At 41.8% G+C, this 24,333-nt stretch overlaps 1 protein-coding gene, 1 non-coding gene and 1 pseudogene across 2 annotated transcripts; all 3 read right to left on the reverse strand.

Annotated features, from left to right (window-relative positions):
• Positions 1-284: 284 nt before the first annotated feature.
• On the reverse strand, positions 285-2,121 carry LOC102267269 (T-complex protein 1 subunit theta). The gene has a single exon (XR_011464767.1). It is a non-coding gene; the product is annotated as a T-complex protein 1 subunit theta (transcript).
• A 3,184-nt stretch (positions 2,122-5,305) lies between these two features.
• Positions 5,306-6,495, reverse strand: LOC102268662 (olfactory receptor 7G3-like; annotated as a pseudogene).
• A 15,486-nt stretch (positions 6,496-21,981) lies between these two features.
• On the reverse strand, positions 21,982-23,010 carry LOC102268393 (zinc finger protein ZFP2-like). Its single transcript, XM_070374714.1, has one exon. It carries the CDS (start codon positions 23,008-23,010, stop codon positions 21,982-21,984), a length of 1,029 nt encoding a protein of 342 aa, XP_070230815.1.
• Positions 23,011-24,333: the final 1,323 nt, after the last annotated feature.

Raw genomic sequence — 24,333 nt, forward strand, 5'->3', positions numbered from 1 at the left:
AATCATTTGTTTTAGTAGCTTATTTTTAAAGTGCTTGAATTTCTCAGTCTTTCCCTTTTGGATTGTGCTATTCTTTCAAATATTTAACTTCTCTAAGGTCATAAAAATATCTTTGCATATTACCTTCCAAAATTTTAATCACTTTGAATAGATATAAAATTTATCATCTCAAAAGTGGCTAACAGAAAAAAAGTAGGAATTTGACTGTCAATCAAGTTTTGCCCTCTTTCATAGTATCGGGCAAGATTAAAATTCCAAAGTTGACCTGGATGGATTAAAAAAAATTTTTTTTTTCGATAGTAATATGTTTATTGCATCATCCATTTAAGGATACAAGATACAAACACAAAACACTTCTTAATTTAAGGAGAATATGAAAACATCAGGCAATTCCTATAGTACTACTACAAATACAACCTTCACCTACAGTAAAATGAAACCATTCAGTCATTTTGGTCTTCATCCCAGTCTTTCTTCCCACTTGGAGGCTTGGGCCCACCCGCTGGTTTTGCCATGATGATCTGATCCACTCTGAGAACAGTGACGGCAGCATTAGTAGCCAGTTTAATAGCCCAGTGTTTTCCCAGGTAAGTATCTAGGACACCAGCTTCCAACATGTCCTTTACAGCAGGAACTTCAGCCTCAATATCTAATCCAATGTTTTTATTTCCTTCTTGATGTACTGCATAGAGTTTAGAGATTACTTCATTGGCCTTAACTCCAGAGTTTTCTGCCAGTGCCCGGGGAATAGCTTCAAATGCCTCTGCAAACTTCTTAATGGCATACTGTTCAAGTCCAGGGCACGTCTCTCCATACGATGTGATCTGTTTGGCTAATTCAATTTCTGTTGCTCCACCTCCAGGTACAAGACGTTTATCCCTTGTGAGAACTTTGAAAGTATTAACACCATCATCTACTGCCCTCTCTATATCATCCATCAGGTTGTCTGTAGAGCCTCGAAGCACTATGGTAGAAATGGCACCATCTTCCTTTTCATGCTTAAACACAACCACTTGTGTATCTCCCACCTCTGACAGGTAAACACTGTCACAATGCCCCATTTCTTCAAGGACAGGAGGATTCAATCTAGGAAGAGCTATAGCACCAACTGTTTTGCATAATCTTCTGAGATCCCATTTTGAGTTCAGCCTCACCAACATGATATTGTATTTGTTTGCATAGTGAAGAGCCATGTCTGCCACTCTGCCACCTGTTACTATGACATTTGCACCAGTATCAGCAATAGCTTTGACTTGTGCATCCATGAGATTTTCTTCTCCCTTACTAAAATTCATCAGTTCTTCAGCACTCTTTATCAACACCGTTCCCTTAGTTTCTGTTATCATGCCATCAAAAGGACAAGAGTACACTGCTATTTTTGCATCTTTGACAGATGTTACATCACCTTCAGTCTCCTTCTTAAAAACCATGCCATGCAGTACTGAAGAGGAATGCACACCAGAGCCCAGAATCTTACAAACTCTGATGTTATCAACATTGAAATGGCCAGAGTCAGGAAAAATGGATACACATGCCTGAGCTATAAGCTTGGCCAGAAACACTTCATTACCATATTGTTTACTCATTACAGAGGTATGAAGTAGAGACGACACTTCATCAACATCCTGTAGATTTTTTGCAGAGCAACATACCAAGTCAGGAGGAATCTCATGAGCTTTTTTGCAGGCTATTTCATAACCTTCTATGACCTCTGAAACTGACAGGCCAAGTCTGAGAAGCTCTTCAGCTAATTCCAGAAGAGCTCCAGCAAAAACCAGAACAAAGTTTGTGCCATCTCCAACCTCTTGCTCTTGCATATGAGAGGCCATTACAATCATTTTTGCAGCAGGATGCTGTACTTCTAGCTCTCTTAAAATAGTCGCTGCATCGTTTGTCACAAGCAATTTCTCCAGGTGGTTGATAACCATTTTGTTCATTCCATTTGGTCCATATGCTGTACGAGTTGTTTGGGCCAGCTCCTTGCAAGCCTGTATGTTCCTGTACACAGCCTCTTCTAATCCTGAAAAATGCTTCGCTCCCTCCTTGAGCATCTGGGCAAAGCCCAGGGCCTTGGGGACGTGGAGCGCCATGACCAGTCTGCAGGGAGCCGTTCACGCGCCCTCTCAGGATTTTAAAATATTTAAGGTTAAATGTAAATTATAATTAAGTCAGGGGCTTTGTTCTTTGGACTAACTGTGAAGAAACTGATGGAATATTTGTTTATTATGTTATAAATGGAATTTTGTTTACTACTCAAAATAAAGTGGTTCTCCTTTTAAAAGAGAAAAATATTATTTCAGCCATTTAAAGTGTACAATTCCATGGCATTAAGAACATCCACAATGTTGTGTGACCACTAACATTATCCATTTCCTGATCATTTTCATCACCCTGAAGAGAAATTCTTTATGTATTAAATAATAACTCTGAGAAATTCCCGGGAATTCCAGTGATTAGGGAATTCCTGGCATTCTCACAGCCCTAACCAGGGTTCAATTCCTGGTCAAGGAACTAAGATCCTACAAGCCATGATGAATGGCAAAAAACAAAAACAACAAAAACTCCCTGCAAATTCGGCATTTCATTCTTTTCTCAGAACTTTCAGAAGGAGCCCAACACTTTGACTTTTGCCCAGTGAAGCTGATTTCAGGCTTTTGACTTCCAAGACTGCAAAAGAAAACATTTGTGTTGTTTTAAGATACTAAGCTTGTGATATGTGTTACAATGACAGTGAGTGAGTGAAAGTTGCTCAGTTATGTCTGACTCTTTGCAACCCCATGGACTGGAGCCCATCAGGCTCTTCTGTCCACAGAATTCTTCAGGCAAGAATCCTGGAGTGGGTTGCCATTTCCTTCTCCAGGGGATCTTCCCAACCCAGGGACTGAACCCAGATCTTCTGCACTGTAGGCAGATTCTTTATCAACTAACCACCAGGGAAGTCCATTACAGTGACAATAGGAAACTAATGCAGAACATGTCCCAGTTCAGGCTGATAATAAAAACAATGTCTTTGGGGCATTTCCTGGGCAAGATTCTTTTTGCATTGCAAAAAGACCAAAGGAGAGGGAGAGAGTTTTATTTCTAGTTACTGTGTCTGACAATATTAAATCTGTATGTAGGTCAAGAAGCAACAGTTAGAACTGGACATAGAACAGTAGACTGGTTCCAAATCGGGAAAGGAGTGTGTCAAGACTGTATATTGTCACCCTGCTTATTTAACTTATATGCAGAGTACATCATGAGAAACGCTGGACTGGATGAAGCACAAGTTGGAATCAAGACTGCCGGGGAAAATGTCAATAACCTCAGATATGCAGATGACACCACCCTTATGGCAGAAAGCAAAGAAGAACTAAAGAGCCTCTTGATCAAAGTGAAAGAGGAGAGTGAAAAGGTAGGCTTAAAACTCAACATTCAGAAAACTAAGATCATGGCATCCGATCCCATCACTTCATGGCAAATAGATGGGGAAACTGTGGAAACAGTGACAGAATTAATTTTATTTGAGGGGGGGGGTGTCCAAAATCACTGCAGATGGTGACTGCAGTCAAGAAATTAAAAGACGCTTACTCCTTGGAAGAAAAGTTATGACCAACCTAGACAGCTTATTAAAAAGCAGAGACATTACTTTGCCAACAAAGGTCTGTCTAGTTAAAGCTATGTTTTTTACAGTAGTCATATATGGATGTGAGAGTTGGACTATAAAGAAAACTGAGCGCCGAAGAATTGATGCTTTTGAACTGTGGTGTTAGAGAAGACTCTTGAGAGTAGTCTCTTGGACTGCAAGGAGATCAAACCAGTCAATCCTAAAAGAAATCATTACTGAATATTCATTGGAAGAACTGATGTTGAAGATGAAACCAGTACTTTGGCCATTTGATGCGAAGAACTAACTCATTGGAAAAGATCCTGATTCTGGGAAAGTTTGAAGGTGGGATGAGAAGGGGACGACAGAGGATAGATGGTTGGATGGCATCATTGACTCGATGGACATGCGTTTGGGTGAACTCTGGGAGGTGGTGATGGACAGGGAGGCCTGGCGTGCTGCGGTTCATGGTATCGCAAAGAGTTGGACATGACTGAGCAACTGAACTGAACTGACTGTATCTGAAAGGGCTTACCTGGTGGCTCAGTAGTAAAGAATCTGCCTGCAATGTAGGAGATACAATGGATGCAGGAGATGTGGGTTTGATCCCTGAGTTTGATCCCCTGGAGAAGGGAATGACAACCCACTCCAGTATTCTTGCCTGGGAAATCCCATGGGCAGAGGAGCCTGGTGGGCTACAGTCCACAGGGTCACAAAGATGGACACGACCAAGCAACTGAGCATGCACACGTGTTGTGTCTGAAATGTCTCTGCCCAGCTATAGCCATTGGTGACCATCAGGGGATGCCTTAAGAGGAAGGCAAAAAGAATGAAATGGAGTCCTGTGCTTTTGTGCCTAGACCTACCTGACCTTTGAAGTCACTGTTAGAAAAGATGATAACTGTTTTTATCATTTGACCTGTTGGAGTCAAGACTTTTACCTTATTATTGATGAAAGTGGGCATTCTCACTGACAGAGCTGAAGTAATTAAAATCTTCCAAAATTGTAAATATTATAATATCATTATGCCAATTTTGCAGATGAGGAAGCTGAGCTTAGAAAGTTCAAGTAAACTGTCAAAGGTCACAGAGCTATTGTTTAGTAGAAGTAGGATTCAAATTCAGGTGGTCTGATTCCAAAATTCTTACCCCCCAAAAATATAAAAATGAGAACTTTCCTGGTCCAGTGGCTAAGACTCTGCACTCCCAATGCAGGGGACCTGGGTTCTATCCCTGGTCAAGGAACTAGATCCCACATGCTGCAACTAAGACCTGGAGCAGCCAAATAAATAAATATTTAAAAATAAAGTCAAATAAAATTTTAAAAAGAGAAACCCTAGGTTTTTAATTAAAAAAAATTCTCATCCTTATCCATTTGATCTCTGGTATTAAGTATTTCAAGAAGTTGGTCAGACTTTCTGGACTGTTCATTATTTATCTCTCTTTTATATTCTAGGAAGTTAAAGTCAGTCAGTCGTGTGTCCACCTCTTTGCAGCCCTGAAGTCTTTGCAGCCCCATGGATTGTAGTCCACCTGGCTCCTCTGTCCATGGGATTCTCCAGGCAAGAATACTGAAGTGGGTTGCCATTTTCTTCTCTGGGGAATCTTCCTGACCCAGGGATTGAACCTGGGTCTCCTTCACTGCAGGCAGATTCTTTACCATCTGAACCACCAGGGAAGCTCTATATTCTAGGAATATAAGTACAAAGCAACTGAACATCAATGGAAACATGATATTCTAGAGATGAATTTCTTCAAAGCCCCCATCATGTCCTTGTTCTTCAGGCTACAGACAAAGGGGTTCATCATAGGAGTGATCATAGTGTACACCACAGATACTATTGCACTCTTTCTGGAGGAATGAGTGGCTACAGAACTAAAGAAAGTGAAAGTGAAGTTGCTCAGTTGTGTCTGACTCTTTGCGACCCGATTGACTGTAGCCTACCAGGCTCCTCCGACCATGGGATTTTCCAGGCAAGAATACTGGAGTAGGTTGCCATTTCCTTCTCCAAGGGCACTTCCCAACCCAGGGATTGAACCCAGGGATCAATCCTGGGTCTCCTGCATTGGAGGCAGACACTTTAACCTCTGAGCCACCAGGGAAGCCCTAAGTTCTAGTGTACAGAACTAAGGTACACTCCAAAGCCTGTCTCGTAAAACAAGGAAACAACTATTAATCGTGACTCACAGATAGAAAAATGCCTATACTTTCCACCAGTTGATGGGATTTTCAGGACAGAAGAGACAATTCGAATATAAGAGACAATTAGAGACAATTATCCCAGAGAGAGGAATAATACCCAACAGGCTGATCCCACTAAATACACAAGGATGTTATTGACAAGGATGTCGAACAGGTGAGTTTGAGAATATGAGCCTGTTCACAGAAAAAGTGAATTTTCAGGTCTGTGCAAAAGGACAGCTGCAGGGCCATCAGAGTGTGGAGCAGGGTGTTGAGAACACTAATAGAGAAAGAGACCAGAGCCAGCAGCCCACAGAGCTTGGGATTCATGATGGCCTTGTACCTCAGCGGGTGACAGATGGTCACAAATCGATCATAGGCCATCATCACCAGCACTCCATTTTCCAGTCCAGCAAATGTCTGGACCAAGCAGATTTGTAACTGTGTAACTGATGGATTTGCTCTGGGTCTGGATGTTCACCAGCATCTTAGGTATGGTTGTGGAGGTGAAGCAGATGTCTACAAAGGACAGGTTGGAGAGGAAGAAGTACATGGGGGTGTGGAGGTGGGGGTCACAGATGATGGCCAGGATGATGAGCAGGTTACCCAGCACAGTGACCAAGTACATGGACAGGAACAGGCAGAAAAGGAGGGGCTGCAATTCTGGATCCCCTGACAGTCCCAGAGGGAGGAATTCTGAGGTATTGGAGAGGTTTCCAGGTTTCATGCTGTCAGTGGAGCTGATGGAAAGATGGAGACAAGAAAACAAAACTTCAGAGAAACTTCCTTAATTTTGTGTCTATGGGGCCTTTTCCTTTTTTTAAGATTTATGTATTTATGGCTGCATTGGGACCTCATTTGTACAGTTCTTCTGTGTATTCCTGCCACCTCTTATTAATATCTACTGCTTCTGTTAGGTCCATACCATTTCTGTCCTTTATTGAGCCCATCTTTGCATGAAATGTTCCCTTGGTATCTCTAATTTTCTTGAAGAGATCTCTAGTCTTTCCCATTCTGTTGTTATCCTCTATTTCTTTGCACTGATCACTTAGGAAGGCTTTCTTATCTCTTCTTGCTATTCTTTGGAACTCTGCATTCAGATGCTTATCTTTCCTGTTCTCCTTTGCTTTTCGCTTCTTTTCTTTTCACAGCTATTTGTAAGGCCTCCTCAGACAGCCATTTTGCTTTTTGGCATTTCTTTTCCATGGGGATGGTCTTGATCCCTGTTTCCTATACAATGTCATGAACCTCATTCCATAGTTCATCAGGCACTCTATCTATCAGATCTAGTCCTTTAAATCTATTTCTCACTTCCACTGTATAATCATAAGGGATTTGATTTAGGTCATACCTGAATGGTCTAGTGGTTTTCCCTACTTTCTTCAATTTAAGTCTGAATTTGGCAATAAGGAGTTCATGATCTGAGCCACAGTCAGCTCCCCATCTTTGGCTGCAAAGAATATAATCAATCTGATTTCAGTGTTGACCATCTGGTGATGTCCATGTGTAGAGTCTTCTCTTGTGTTGTTGGAAGAGGGTGTTTGCTATGGCCACAGTGGAAACAGTGTCAGACTTTATTTTTTGGGGCTCCAAAATCACTGCAGATGGTGACTGCAGCCATGAAATTAAAAGACGCTTACTCCTTGGAAGGAAAGTTATGACCAACCTCGACAGCACATTGAAAAGCAGAGACATTAGTTTGCCAACAAAGGTCCGTCTAGTCAAGGCTATGGTTTTTCCAGTGGTCATGTATGGATGTGAGAGTTGGACTGTGAAGAAGGCTGAGAGCCAAAGAATTGAACTGTGGTGTTGGAGAAGACTCTTGAGAGTCCCTTGGACTGCAAGGAGATCCAACCAGTCCATTCTGAAGGAGATCAGCCCTGGGATTTCTTTGGAAGGAATGATGCTAAAGCTGAAACTCCAGTACTTTGGCCACCTCATGCGAAGAGTTGACTCATTGGAAAAGACTCTGATGCTGGGAGGGTTTGGGGGCAGGAGGAGAAGGGGACGACAGAGGGTGAGATGGCTGGATGGCATCACTGACTCGATGGGCGTGGGTCTGTGTGAACTCCGGGAGTTGGTGATGGACAGGGAGGCCTGGCATGCTGCGATTCATGGGGTCGCGAAGAGTCGGACATGACTGAGCGACTGAAATAAACTGAACTGGGACCTCATTGCTGCTCGAGGGCTTTGTCTAGTTGTGTCGAGCTGTGGCTACCCTTCACTGTGGTGTGCAGGCTTCTTACTGAGTGGCGTCTCTTGTTGCAGGGCACAGGCTCTAGGGTGCTCGGGCTTTAGTAGTTGCGGCACACGGTCTTAGTTGCTCCGAGGCATGTGGGATCTTCCCAGAGTAGGGATCGAACCCGTGTCCCCAGTATTGCCAAGTGGATTCTTAAACACTGGACTACCAGGGAATCCCTGTGTGTCTGTTTTGAAACCAAATCAGTTACAGGTCTTTTTTCCTGCTTCCTCCTCTCTCCTTTTCTCATTTTACATTTCCTCAAAATTTCCCTCCACACTGCCCCATGTCCTAAGTTTTTATAGTCCATCTATTTTTTGTCAAGTAGGGGTACTTACTTGGAAGAACAGTCATGGAATGTTGTTTTCTCCCTTAAGATGCCTCCAAGCAAATCATTCCAGTATAAAATTAGGACTGCATTCTAGGGACCTCCATCATGGTCCAGTGGCTAACACTCCATGCTCTCACTACAGGGGGCCCAGGTTGGATTCCTGGTCAGGGAACTAGATCCCGCATGCTGCATGTAAGAGTTCATAAGCCACACTAAAGAACAAAAGATCCTGCATGCCACAACGAAGATCAAAGATCCCACATGCCCCAACAAAGACCCAGCACAGCCAAATAAATGAACAAATATTTTTTAAAAGACTGTACTCTAGAATACAGTTTGGGAAAATACAGTCTGTGGACAAAATTCTGCTTGCTGTTTGAAAGTGAAAGTGAATGTTGCTCAGTGGTGTCCGACTCTTTGTGACCCTGTGGACTAATATAATCCGTGGAATTCTCCAGGCCAGAATAGTGGAGTGTGTAGCTGTTCCCTTTTCCAGGGGATCTTCTCAACCCAGGGATTGAACCAGGGTCTTCTGTATTGCAGGTGGATTCTTTACCTGTTGAGCTACCCAGGAAGCCTCATTTTATTTATTTTAGTAACAGTAAATAAAGGTTTATTGGAACACAGTCATTCATTTATTTACTGTCCTTGGCAGGTTCCTTGCTACATCTGAGTTGACAATACTCATGTCAAAGACCATATAGCCCACAAAACCTAAAACTTTTACTATTTGGCTCTCTCTTGAAAAAAATGTGCCTACCTCTAGTCTAGAATTTGATTAAATTTAGGTCAATTTTTGGCAAACATCCTTAAATATTTTCATGAGGAAGCATATGTCTATTTATCTTCTTATAACACTTTTGGCCTGGATCCCTTAACTCACGATGAATTACTAAATGATGATATTTTAATTCTTTTTTCAATTATTGGCTGAACTGCTTCCAATAAGTATTAGAGAAACTTCCTCTAAACAAATAGGTTGATTTCTCAAGAAATTGAGTTCTTATAACAAAAGCTGAATACATCTTGATTCTTGTGTTCACTTTGCTTTTCTCCCTTGGCCTAATGCCTAGAAGGGAACTTGAGAGTGAGACAGAGTGAAAAAGGAGGGACAGAGGAAGGAGAACATCCCAAGAGTAATGTCTCAAGGCTGAGAAAGGAAGGATGTGCACAAATTCCCACTGGGAATCCTCTTAGTATAATGAAATAGAGGGAGGAAATCATTTAAATAAGTTATGGCATGGCTATGATATGCCATGTTATTGCAATACTATTTTAATGTTATTTCATCCTACTTTATTTTTTGAATGTTCATCATATTAACTTTTTAATGCTCAAAATAAAAATATTTAAGTTAGTTCTACATGTATAAAGCTAGCCTGAAAAAATATTAAAGGATAAAAGCAATTTATACACAGCTAGAGTATGGTCACAGTTATGAAAATATACAAATACCCCTTAAAATGAACAATTGTTTACTTTTATGATGTTTTATAATGTCAGATTTCAAGCATCTGGAAAAGTACAGAGAGTGACAATGAAGGGCTTAAACCTACCAGAGCTTCCTTGGTGGCTCAGCAGTAAAGAATGCCTGCAACGCAGGAGACCGCCTGCCATATAGGAGACATGGGTTCAATCCCTGGGTTGAAACTTCCAGGGAAGTTTCCCTGGAGAAGGAAATGGCAACCCACTTCAGTATTCTTGCTTGGGAAATCCCATGGACAGAGGAGTCTGGTGGACTACAGTTCATGGGGTTTCAAGAGTTGGACACGACTTAGCAACTAAACCACACCACCATCACCACCAAACCTACCAGAAAACATGTTCTAATTCAAATTCAAGTATTGTTTCATACTTACTTCATTTTTTTTTACAGTATTTAAAATATTTATTTGGCTGCACTGGGTCTTAGTTGCAGCATGGAGGATCTTTTTAGCTGTAGCATGCAAACTTGCATGAGGCATGTGGGATTTATTTCCCTGACCAGGAATCAAACCTGAGCCCCATCTTCTGGAAGGGTGGAGTCTTACCCATTGGGCCACTAGGGAAGTCCTGGCCCATTTTAACCCCTGGCCCATTGATTTTAACATACATCAATCTAACATCAATGGGTATTTGCTGCTAAGTCACTTCAGTCATGTCCGACTCTGTGCGACCCCATAAATGGAAGCCCACCAGGCTCCCCTGTCCCTGGGATTCTCCAGGCAAGAACACTGGAGTGGGTTGCCATTTCCTTCTCCAACGCATGAAAGTGAAAAGTGAAAGTGGAGTTGCTCAGTCGTGTCCGACTCTTAGCGACCCCATGGACTGCAGCCTAGCAGGCTCCTCCGTCCATGGGATTTTCCAGGCAAGAGTACTGGAGTGGGGTGCCATTGCCTTCTCTGAGTCAATGGGTATTTGGGTATGTCCAATTCTGTTTCCTAGAGTATTTATGGAGACACATCCATACGTAACAACAGTGTTAAACTAAGCATGGTGAATGCCCACCAAGTATTCTCTGGGAAAGGCAGGAGGGAAATAATAAGAAAGAGGACTTCCTATGTATGTGTATGTCTTATCTTTAAATTTTTCTATTTTAATATAATTTTATTTAACCCAATATATACAAAAGGTCGTCTCAACATGAAACCAATATAAAAATTATTAGTGAGCTATTTTATATTATTTTTTCATAGAAAGAGTTCAAAATCTGGTGTATGTTTTATGGTTAGAGCACATCTCAATTTGGGTGCTAGATTTTCATCAGAAATACTTGACCTATATTTTAAATGATTTTTTTATGGAAAATAATTGCTTTACAATGTTGTGTTAGATTCTGCTGTACAGCAAAGTGAATCAGCCATGGATGCGTGCTCAGTCGCTTCAGTAGTGTCTGACTCTTTGTGACTCCATGGACTGTAGCCCACCAGGCTCCTCTACCCATGGGATTCTCCAGGCAAGAATACTGGAGTGGGTTGCCATGCCCTCCTCCAGGGTATCTTCACAACCCAGGGATTAAACCAGTGTCTCCTGTGTCTTCTGCATTGGAGGCAGATTCTTTACTGCTGAGCCACCTGGGAAACCTTAATCAGCCATTCATATACATATATCCCCTCTCTTGAGCCTCCTAGACACAAACCCCTATCCCATCCCTCTAAGTCATCACGGAGCACTGAGCTGAGCTCCCTGTGTTATACAGCAGCGTCCTTCTGGCTACCCGTTTTACATATGGTAATGTATGTTTCAGGACTTCCCTGGTGGCTTAGATAGTAAAGAATCTACCTGCAATGGGGAGACCTGGGTTCAATCCCTGGGTTGGGAAGATCCCCTGGAGGAGGAAATGGCAATGCACTCCAGGATTCTTTTTTTTTTTTTTTTTTTTAATTTATTTATTTATTTTAATTGGAGGCTAGTTACTTTACAATATTGGTTTTTGCTGTAAATTGACATGAATCAGCCATGGGTGTACATGTGTCCCCCATCTTGAAACCCCTCCCACCTCCTTCCCCAGCCCATCCCTCAGGGTCATCCCAGTGCACTGACCTTGAGCACCCTGTCTCATGCATTGAACCTGGACTGGCGATCTATTTCACATATGGTAATATACATGTTTCAGTGCTATTCTCTCAAATCATCCCATCCTTGCCTTCTCCCACAGAGTCCAAAAGTCCATTCTATCCATCTGTGTCTCCTTTGCTGTCTCATATATAGGGTCATCATTACTATCTTTATAAATTCCATACATATGCTTTAATATACTGTATTGGTGTTTTTCTTTCTGACTTACTTCACTCTGTATAATAGACAGTTTCATCCACCTCATTAGAACTGTTTCAAATGTATTCTTTTTTAATAGCTGAGTAATACTCCATTGTGTATATGTACCACAGCTTTCTTATCCATTCATCTGCTGATGGACATCTAGGTTGCTTCCATGTCCTGGCTAGTGTAAACAGTGCTGCGATGAACATTGGGGTACACGTGTCTCTTTCAATTCTGGTTTTCTCAGTGTGTATGCCCAGCAGTGGGATTGCTAGGTCATATGGCAGTTCTATTTCCAGTTTTTTAAGGAATCTCCACACTGTTCTCCATAGTGGCTGTACTAGTTTCCATTCCCACCAACAGTGTAAGAGGGTTCTCTTTTCTCCACACCCTCTCCAGCATTCATTGTTTGTAGACTTTTTGCTAGCAGCCATTCTGACTGGCGTGAGATGGTGCCTCATTGTGGTTTTGATTTGCATTTCTCTGATAATGAGTGATGTTGAGCATCTCTTCATGTGTTTGTTAGCCATCTGTATGTCTTCTTTGGAGAAATGTCTGTTTAGTTCTTTGGCCCATTTTTTAATTCACTCCAGTATTATTGCCTGTACAATTCCATGGACAGTGGAGCCTGGCAAGCTACAGTCTGTGGGGTCACAAAGAGTCAGACATGACTGAGCAACTAACACACACACTCACACACAATGTTTCAATGCTACTCTCTCAATTTGTCCCACCCTTTCCTTCCCCTGCTGTGTCCACAAGTCCCTTCTCTACAGCTGTGGCTTTATTCTTGCCCTGCACAAGGTTCATTGGTAGTATTTTTCCAGATTCCATGCTGCTGCTGCTGCTAAGTTGCTTCAGTCGTGTCCGACTCTGTGTGACCCCATAGACGGCAGCCCACCAGGCTCCCCTGTCCCTGGGATTCTCCAGGCAAGAACACTGGAGTGGGTTGCCATTTCCTTCTCCAATGCATGAAAGTGAAAAGTGAAAGTGAAGACGCTTAGTTGTGTCTGACTATTCGTGACCCCTTGGAGGCTCCTCCTACCAGGCTCCTCCTACCAGCTCCTCCTACCAGGCTCCTCCGTCCATGCATTAATGTCTGGTATTTGTTTTTCTCTTCTGATTCACTTCATCTATATTTAGATTTCCTACAATTTATAGTTGAAAAGGTAGGTTCATATATCCATATGCTCTAACACACATATGTTTTCCTGAAACTGCACTGAGACCCTGTTCACTCTGAAAGCTTGTAGCTCCCGGCTTCTGTCTGGGCAGTTTTCTTCTGAGCATCCAGCATGCTCTGTAATGATGTCTACCTTTGACACAATTTTTTTAAAGGTGTCTGAGGCCAATAAGACAAAAGGTTTGCATTAATTCTGTAAGGTGGTTGGATGGCTATTTATTTTACTGCTCACTGTGCTGTTTTCATGGTTTAAAATATTTTGTAATGTTTTGCTTGGAGGTTTTCAAAGAACGACTAGAAAAGTAGACCAGTGGGTCTCAACCTTCTTGCCCAGAGTTCTCACAAGTAGGAGATGAGGACAAGACTTGAATTCTCTAAGAATGAAATCTGGAACAAGGAATGGGAAAATAAAAAAGCTGAACTCACCCCACTCCAGGCCCACTCACTACCAAAAAAATTGGTAGAGAATTATAAAACAGGTGCCAGATTTCTGAAGGGGCTCATTCATGCTCAGGTGGGTTCCTGGGATTTAGGAGATCAGAGCCAGAAATGATGAAAGCTGAAGGCAAACTGGATGAAAGTGGGAGGATAAATATACCAAAGTCAAAAACTTGTCAGATCAGATCAGATCAGTCGCTCAGTCATGTCCGACTCTTTGCGACCCCATGAATCGCAGCACGCCAGGCCTCCCTGTCCATCATCAACTCCCGGAGTTCACTCAGACTCATATCCATCAACTCAGTGATGCCATCCAGCCATCTCATCCTCTGTCATCCCCTTCTCCTCTTGCCCCCAATCCCTCCCAGCATGAGAGACTTTTCCAATGAGTCAACTCTTCGCATGAGGTGGCCAAAGTACTGGAGTTTCAGCTTTAGCATCATTCCTTCCAAAGAACACCCAGGGCTGATCTCCTTTAGAATGGACTGGTTGGATCTCCTTGCAGTCCAAGGGACACTCAAGAGTCTTCTCCAACACCACAGTTCAAAAGCATCAATTCTTCGGCGCTCAGCCTTCTTCACAGTCCAACTCTCACATCCATACATGACCACTGGAAAAAGCATAGCCTTGACTAGATGAACCTTTGTTGGCAAAGTAATGTCTCTGATTTTCAATATGCTATCTAGGTTGGTCATAACTTTCCTTCCAAGGAGTGTCTTTTAATTTCATGGCTGCAGTCACCATCTGCAGTGATTTTGGAGCCCAGAAAAATAAAGTGTGACACTGTTTCCACTGTTTCCCCATCTATTTCCCATGAAGTGATGGGACCGGATGCCATGATCTTACTTTCCTGAATGTTGAGCTTTAAGCCAACTTTTTCACTCTACACTTTCACTTTCATCATGAGTCTCTTTACTTCCTCTTCACTTTCTGCCATATGGGTGGTGTCATCTGCATATCTGAGGTTATTGATATTTCTCCCAGCAATCTTGATTCCAGCTTGTGTTTCTTCCAGTCCAGCATTTCTCGTGATGTACTCTGCATATAAGTTAAACAAACAGGGTGACAATATACAGCCTTGACAAACTCCTTTTCCTATTTGGAACCAGTCTGTTGTTCCATGTCCAGTTCTAACTGTTGCTTCCTGACCTGCATACAAATTTCTCAAGAGGCAGATCAGATGGTCTCGTATTCCCATCTCTTTCAGAATTTTCCACAGTTTATTGTGATCCACACAGTCAAAGGCTTTGGCATAGTCAATAAAGCAGAAATAGATGTTTTTCTGGAATTCTCTTGCTTTTTCCATGATCTAGTGGATGTTGGCAATTTGATCTCTGGTTCCTCGGCCTTTTCTAAATCCAGCTTGCACATCTGGAAGTTCACGGTTCACATATTGCTGAAGCCTGGCTTGGAGAATTTTGAGCATTACTTTGGTAGTATGTGAGATGAGTGCAGTTGTGTGCTAGTTTGAGCATTCTTTGGCATTGCCTTTCTTTGGGATTGGAATGAAAACTGCCCTTTTCCAGTCCTGTGGCCACTGCTGAGTTTTCCAAATTTGCTGGCATATTGAGTGCAGCACTTTCACAGCATCATCTTCCAGGATTTGAAATAGCTCAATTGGAATTCCATCACCTCCACTAGCTTTGTTCCTTTCTAAAGCCCACTTGACTTCACATTCCAGGATGTCTGGCTCTAGGTGAGTGATCAAACCACTGTGATTATATTGGTCATGAAGATCTTTTTTGTACAGTTCTTCTGTGTATTCTTGCCACCTCTTCTTAATATCTTCTGCTTCTGTTAGGTCCACACCACTTCTATCCTTTATCGAGCCCATCTTTGCATGAAATGTTCCCTTGGTATCTCTAATTTTCTTGAAGAGATCTCTAGTCTTTCCCATTCTGTTGTTTTCCTCTATTTCTTTGCATTGATCACTGAAGAAGGCTTTCTTATCTTTCCTTGCTATTCTTTGGAACTCTGCATTCAGATGCTTATATCTTTCCTTTTCTCCTTTGCTTTTCACTTCTCTTCTTTTCACAGCTATTTGTAAGGCCTCCTCAGACAGCCATTTTGCTTTTTGGCATTTCTTTTCCATGGGGATGGTCTTGATCCCTGTCTCCTATACAATGTCACGAACCTCCGTCCATAGTTCATCAGGCACTCTATCTATCAGATCTAGGCCCTTAAATCTATTTCTCACTTCCACTGTATAATCATCAGGAATTTGATTTAGGTCATACCTGAATGGTCTAGTGGTTTTCCCTTCTTTCTTCAATTTAAGTCTGAATTTGGCAATAAGGAGTTCATGATCTGAGCCAGAGTCAGCTCCTGGTCTTGTTTTTGCTGACTGTATAGAGCTTCTCCATCTTTGGCTGCAAAGAATATAATCAATCTGATTTTGGTGTTGACCATCTGGTGATTCCATGTGTAGAGTCTTCTCTTGTGTTGTTGACCCAGCACAGCCAAAAATAAATAAATAAAATTATTAAAAAAACTCTTCAATTTTCTCACTGCATTTATTGGGCACTTCAGATTACCTTGGAGCTATCAATGTACTCATCTACCTTTCCTCTGGATATTGAAGGATGGAGACGGAAGATCTGCCCCCACAAAGGGTAGATGGCCTAAGTAAGGCATCTGGCTCCAGAGCAAGAGGGATCATCCCAGGAGACTCAAGTGCGCTGTTTCCTGAGCTAAGGAGTGCTGTTCACAGGTGAACCGTCTGTAGTCTCTGTGGCCCAGAGGAGTGTGTGTGTGTGGGGGTGGGGGTGGGGGGTGGTGGTGCTCAATTTTCAAAGGTTCTCATTAGCCAAATGTGTACCATCACTTCTTCCCTTAGGCAGTTCAAATCCTTAAGGAGCACAGATCTTAGAAGGGAGAACTCCTGCATGGCTGACTTCCTGACCCTGAGAGGACAGACAGGTATATGTCATTCCCCCCCCACATTTCCTCTAACCTCCAGAGCTTCTCATTCTTGAATCTTGGGTCTAACCTGAAGGGAACTGATGGGCTTCTCCACAGACTAGTTCCCAGCCTTCTATGAGCCAAAATCACTAAAGGACTAGAGAACCAGAGTGCCTTAGTCCCCATAGGGACAGAGACTCAGTGATGGATAGAATGTGTCATGGGATCTTTACAAAGTCACAAGAAAATTTTCTGCTTTTTTAATTAAAGTCTACATGTACGAGGTTAGTATCACTGTAGCAAAGAAGTAGCAAGGTTGGGACTTTCCAGGTGGTCCAATGATTAAGAATCTGCCTGCCAACGCAGGGGACACAGGTTCAATCGTGGTCTGGGAAATTCCACATGCCACAGAGCAACTAAGCCCATGAGCCAAAACTACTGAGTCTGCACTCTAGAGCCCAGGTGCTGCAACTACTGAAGTCTGTGTGCCTAGAGTCCATGCTCCGCAATAAGAGAAGCCACCACAGTGAGGAGCCTGCACTCCACAATGAAGAGTAGCCCCTGCTTGCTGCAACTAGAGAAAGTCCACACACAGCAATGAAGACAAAAGAAAATAGCAAGGAAACAAATTTAATAGTTACTTAAGCTTTTCAAGGTTGCCTGAAAAATAGGCATAAGCCAGCAATCTTAAAAAAAATCACAGTGGCTCTTCCCTGGTGGTCCAGTGGTTAACATTCCATGATTCCAATGCAGAAGGCTCGGGTTCAATCCCTATTCAGGGAACTAAGAACCCACATGCCACAAGGAAGGGTCAAAAAAAATCATAAGAAAAAGCACTAATTATGAAAGAAGTGACCAATAAACTGACTGCATTAATATTGGGAAACTCTGAGGGATAAGACGATGCTGTGAAAATGCTGCACTCAATATGCCAGCAAATTTGGAAAACTCAGCATTGGCTACAGGACTGGAAAAGGTCAGTTTTCATTCCAATCCTAAAGAAAGGCAATGCCAAAAATTGCTCAAACTACTGCACAATTGCACTCATCTCACATGCTAGCAAAGTAATGCTCAAAATTCTCCAAGCCAGATTTCAACAGTACGGGAACCGAGAACTTCCAGATGGTCAAGCTGGATGTAGAAAAAGCAGTGGAACCAGAAATCAAATTGCCAACATCCACTGGATCACAGAAAAAGCAAGAGAATTCTAGAAAAACTACTTCTGCTTCATTGACTACACTAAAGCCTTTGACTGTGTGGATCACAACAAACTGTGGAAAATTCTTCAAGAGATGGGAATACCAGACCACCTAACCTGCCTGCTGAGAAATCTGTATAAAGGTCAAGAAGCAACAGTTAGAACATTACCTGGAACAATGGACTGGTTCCAAGTTGGGAAAGGAGTACATCAAGGCTGTATATTGTCACCCTATTTATTTAACTTATATGCAGAGTACATCACGCGAAATGCTGAACTGGATGAAGCATGAGTTGGAATCAAGATTGCTGAGAGAAATATCAATAACCTCTGATATGAAGATGACACCACCCTTATGGCAGAAAGCAAAGAGGAACTAAAGAGCCTCTTGATGAAGGTCAAAGAGCAGAGTGAAAGAGTTGACTTAAAACTCAAAACTCAAAAAACTAAGATCATGGCATCTGATCCCATCACTTCATGGCAAACAGATGGGGAAATGATGGAAACAGTAATAGACTTTATTTTGTGGGGCTCTAAAATCACTGCAGATGGTGACTGCAGCCAAGAAATTAAAAGACACTTGTTACTTGCAAGAAGAGCTATGACCTACCTAGACAGCATCAGTAAAAGCAGAGACATTACTTTGCCAACAAAGGTCCATCTAATCAAAGCTATGGTTTTTCCAGTAGTCATGTATGGATGTGAGAGCTGGACTATAAAGAAAGCTGAGCGCCAAAGAATTGATGCTTTTGAACTGTGGTACTGGAGAAGACTCTTGAGGGTCCCTTGCACAGCAAGGAGATCACATCAATCAATCCTGAAGGAAATCAGTCCTGAATATTCATTAGAAGGACTGATCCTGCAGCTGAAGTTCCAATACTTTGGCCACCTGATGCTAAGAACTGCTCGTTGGAAAAGACCCTCCTGCTGGGAAATATTGAAGGCAGGAGAAGGGGATGACAGAGGATGAGATGGTTGGATGGCATCACCAATTCAATGGACATGAATTTGAGCAATCTCCAGGAGTTGGTGATGGACAGGGAAGCCTGGCTTGCTGCAGTCCATGGGGTTGCAAAGAGTTGGACATGACTGAGTGACTGAACTTAACTGAGAGATACGTGTGTTAGTTGCTCAGTTGTGTCTCTTTGTGACCCATACTGTAGCCCATGAGGCTCCTCTGTCCATGGAATTCTTCAGGCAAAAATACTGGCTGCTGCTGCTAAGTCGCTTCGGTCAGGTCCGACTCTGTGCGACCCCACAGACGGCAGCCCACCAGGCTCCTCTGTCCATGAGATTCTCCAGGCAAGAATACTGGAGTGAGTTGCCATTTCCTTCTCCAGGGGATGTTCCTGACCCAGGAGTTGAACCCAAGTCTCTAGCATCTCCTGCATTGGCAGGTGGATTCTTTACCATACACCATCTGGGAAGTCCTTCTCTAGTGTAAAAGTAGTTCAATATAAAAGTTTTTAAAACGGAGAAAAACCAAAATATGGCCCTACATACTCATCAAAATGGTCCAAATAAAAGAGACAACGTGAAATATTGGCAAGAGAGCAGGAATGAAATTTGGTGCAATTATTGTGGAAAACTGCATGGTAGTTGTGAAATAAATATTACCATCAGTTCAGTTTAGTTCAGTCACTCGTTGTGTCTGACTCCTTGCCATACCTAATCCTTAATACATACCCAACAAAAATATGTAGTTGTGAATCAAAAGACATGTATAAGAATGTACATTGTAGAACTATTTGTAAAATATCCCAGCTATAAACAGATAAAATGTCCAAAACAGTTGAACAATATAGTGTACAAATTCATTCTATGAAAAACTATAGAACAATGAAAATAAACTCTGGCTAGATATAACAGCAAAAATGTATCTCAAAAATGTAATGCTGAGCAGAAGCCAGGCACAAATGACAACATGTGATATCAGGCACAAGAGTACATGTAACTTAAAGTCAGTGAATTGTACACTTTGAATGGGTGAGCTTTTTGGTATGTGAATTATATCTCAACAAAGTTGTTTTTAAAATACATGTTTCTAGGGGATTCCCTGGGTGTCCAGTGGTTAGGACTCTGTGCTTCACTGCCAGGGCCTGGTTTCTTGTTCTTTTTTTAGGGCCTGGTTTTGATCCCTGGCCAAGGAACTAAGATCCTGCAAGCTGCACAGTGCGGTCAAAAAAAAAAAAAAAGACACAAATGAACTTACTTAGAAAACATAAACAGACTCAGACATAGAAAACAAACTCATGGCTACCGAATGGGAAAAGGGGGTGAGGAAGGAATAAATTAGTATACTGGGGTTAGCAGATACACACTACTATATATATAAAATAAACAACAAGGTCCTACTGTATAGTACAGGGGACTATATTCAATGTCCTGTAATAATTCATTGGAAAAGACCCTGACTGGGAAAGACTGAAGGCAGGAGGAGAAGGGGATGACAGAGGATGAGATGGTTGTATGGCATCACTGATTCAATGGACATGGGTTTGGGTGGACTCCGGGAGTTGGTAATGGACAGGGAAGCCTGGCAAAGAGTCAGACACGACTGAGCGACTGAACTGAACTTAATACACCATAATGGAAAGGAATATGAAAAAGAATATGTGTATGTATATATATATGTATGTATGTATGGGCTTCCTTGGTGGCTCAGTAGTGAAGAATCCACTTGCCAATGCAGGAGACTCGGGTTCGATCCCTCAATCAGGAAGATCCCCTGGAGAAGGAAATGCCAACCCATTCCAATATTCTTGCTTGGGAAAGCCCATGGACAGAGGAGCCTGGTGGGCTACAGTCAGACATGCAGAGTCAGATGTGACTTAGCGACTGAACAACAACATACATATATATGTATTACTGAGTCACTTTGCGGAACACCCAAAACAACACTGTAAATCAACTGTACTTCAATTTTTAAAAAGAATTAAAAATACATGATTCCATAGAGTACCTACATTCCGATGGCAAGAATCAGAGTTATTAGTAGTGCCCTTAATATTCTATTATCTTGATCAGAGCTTGCAATAGTTAATACTGAGGTATTCTGCTGTTGTTCAGTCACTAAGTTGTGTCTGACTCTGTGACACCATGGACTGCAGCACACCAGGATGCCAGGCCTCCCTGTCCCAGAGGTATTTTACCTTGTAAAGATTCATGCATTTGTTCGTTCTCATATATGTTAAATGTATAAACAAAATGTGTTGTGAAAAGTTCATAATTCCAAGAATTGAACCACCTGCAGTCTTCATGGGAAGACTCACTACAGACCTCGTGCAGGACGTGATGGGAGACAAGAAATGTAGAGGTACGCAGGTGATTTTAAGCACAACTTAAGAGCTTTATCTAATAGGCAAACATCTATTAAGGGGCTTCCTCTTAATAGTGATTGCAGGTAAAGAATCCACCTGCAATCCTGGAGACCTAGGTTCGATCCCTGGGTTGGGAAGATCCCCTAAAGAATGGCTACTATTCTAGTATTCTTGCCTGGAGAATATCATGGACAGAGGAATCTGGTGGACTACAGTCCACGGGTTTGCAAAGAGTTGGACATGACTGAGTGACTAAGCATGCACACAAATATCTATCAAACCTATATCCCCATACTAAATAGTTTTTTAATTTTGTTACCACATGCAAAAGTTATTTTTAAAAACTGACCATCTGTGGACTATATTGGTTAGTGATTACAGCAACTGGGAGAAAAAACAACAACAACTCCCTACCACCACCACAGAGTCCATAGGGTTGCAAAGAGTTGGACATGACTGAAGTAACCTAGCACACATCACCACCATCACCACCATCACCACCACACACACATATGCACGGAAAACAAAAGAACAAATACACAGAAAACATGGTGGCTTAAAACTTTAGGTTTTTATTTTTCTCAAGTGACAAGTCTTGAAGATATTAAAACATTATCTTTCAGCATTACTACATATTCTCTAAGGGATAATGAATGAATAAAAAAATTCTCACAATCATTGCATAACTTAGGCTTCTCCCATATATGCATTATTCAGAGGCTTTCTCACATTATTCAAAACCAGTTCTTTCCACTTCTGTTCTGTTGCATGTTCTGTTGCATGTTCTGTAGCGTTCTGTTGCATGTCTTAAAGATTGAGAGTTCCCTGAAAGCTACTTTACATGGATGTCATCAAAAGGGACTTATTGAGCATGAGTTCTCTCGTGACGCTGAAAGGGTAAGGGTTTACTGAAACTGAGCCCACAGATCTTGCAATTATAGAGTTTTTCTCCAGTATGTATTCTTTTGTGCACAGTGAGATTACATTTTACACTGAAGGATTTTCCACATTGATTACACTCATAGGGTTTCTCCCCTGTATGAGTTCTTATGTGTACTGTAAGGGAAACATGCCTGCTAAAAGCTTTTCCACATTCACTGCACTTAAAAGGTTTCTTGCCTCTGGTATGGATTTTCATATGCCTCCCATGAGATAAGAGACCACGGAAGGTTTTCCCACATTCCTTACATTCATACTTCATTTTCATGTGAATTTTCTTATGTAACATGAGGAAAGATTTCACTCTGAAGGCTCTTCCACACTGATTACATGTAAAGGGTTTTTCTCCAGTGTGAATTCTCACATGTTCTTTAAGGCATGAGCGATCCCTGAAGGCTTTCCCACAGTCATTGCACTTACAGGGTTTCTCTCCTGTATGAATTTTCTTATGTGTGGTAAGGTTGGAGCTCATCCTAAAAGCTTTCCCACATTGATTACACTTGTAAGGTTTCTCTCCAGTATGTATCCTCATGTGTGTCTTTAGAGATGCCTTACTCTTTAGGGCTTTACCACAGAGGCTACATTCAGTGACTATCTCTCCAGTGTGGATTCTCTTATGTTGTTTGAAGTATAGGAGAACACTAAAGGTTCTTCCACAATCATTGCACTTATAGGGTTTCTCTCCAGTATGTGTTATCTGGTGTGTGGTAAGCCTATCGTTTCTACTGAAGGTTTTGTTGCATTGATTACATTTGTAGGGTTTTTCTCCTGAATGAGTCCTTGCATGCTGTCTGAGAAGTGAGCTATCTCGGAAGGTTTTTCCACAGTCATGGCATTCATAGGGCTTCTCTCCAGTATGAATTCTCTTGTGACGCGCAAGGTAAGAGCTTGAGCTGAAGGATTTCCCGCACTGATAACACTTGAATGGTTTTTCTCCAGTGTGGGTTCTCATGTGCAACTTAATGGACCCATGGCTCTGTAATACTTTACCACACTGACTACACTCAAAAGGTTTCTCTCTAATATGAGTTGTCTCATGCTTCTTAAGATGTGAGATTGAATTTAAGACTTTCCCACAGTCACTGCATTCACAGGGTCCCTCTCCTGTACGTTGTCTCTTGTGGCTGGCTAAGTTAGAGCTCCTGATGAAGGAATTTTCATCTGTTTCACAGTTGTATGATTTTTTCTGAGGAAGAATTCTCTCATGTGACTTAAGATGTGAAGATTCACCAAGGGCTTCTGCAGAGTCAGGGTATCGATGGAGTTTCTTGCCTGGGTAAATTCTCTTATTATGAATAATGCTAGATTTCACACTCAAGGTTTCGACAATTTCTCTGCACTGAATGGTATTTCCTCCAAGAGTTTGTTCCTAATGATTAAAATACGAATTATGATCACGAGATTTATCATGTTCATGACTGAGACTCTCCCCCAGCATAAATTCTGACATGTCTAACAAGCACTTTATTAGCATGAGAGTTTCATATTTTCTCAGTGAACATGCACAGTTTCTGACTGAATTTATTAGCTTGAATAAGCAGATTGCTATACCAGATAGATTCCACTAAAGTTTCTTCAACAGATTTAAGATAAAATTGCCTTAAGGTGAATGATATCTTAAACATTTAATATCTAATTACATTATGAAATATTTACATTAGTGACTCTCTGAAACCATTTTTGGAGCTAAGTTATGAGTTTCCTTCAAATGAAAATTTAACAGTAGCTTCTGCTTTCTGTTGGTGAAATAAGTGTGATATCACTTGGATTACCCTATAATCTAGCAGTCCCCAACCTTTTTGGCACCAGAGACTGGTTTTCGTGAAAGACAATTTTTCCATGGATGCGGGTGGGGATGGTTTTGGGATGATTCAAGTGAATTATATTTATTATGCTGCCACTAATCTGACAGGGGACAGAGTTCAGGTGGCAATGTGAGCAATGGGGTCACCCATCACATACCTCCTGCTGTGCAGACTGGTAGCAGTCCATGGCCCAGGGATTGGAGAACCCTGCTCTAGTTCTTTTCTATCTTATAGAATTCTGGACTTCTAAGGTGAGGACAAGAAATTATTCCATGTGAATCTTACCTTCTTGCCATTGAGTGTATATTTCTCCAAAATACCTTGTTCTTGCTGTGGTCGTTTGGTTTTAAGGAGAATCATCTCATCTGAACAAAGTAGGGAAGAGTTTTGGAAAAGACATGGTGACCATATATTGACAAAAACAGGTAATGCCCAATCCCAATCTGAAACAAATGGGAAATGTAACCTCA

Source organism: Bos mutus, chromosome 7 (assembly GCF_027580195.1).
Source record: "Bos mutus isolate GX-2022 chromosome 7, NWIPB_WYAK_1.1, whole genome shotgun sequence".
Classification (NCBI taxonomy): Eukaryota; Metazoa; Chordata; class Mammalia; order Artiodactyla; family Bovidae; genus Bos; species Bos mutus.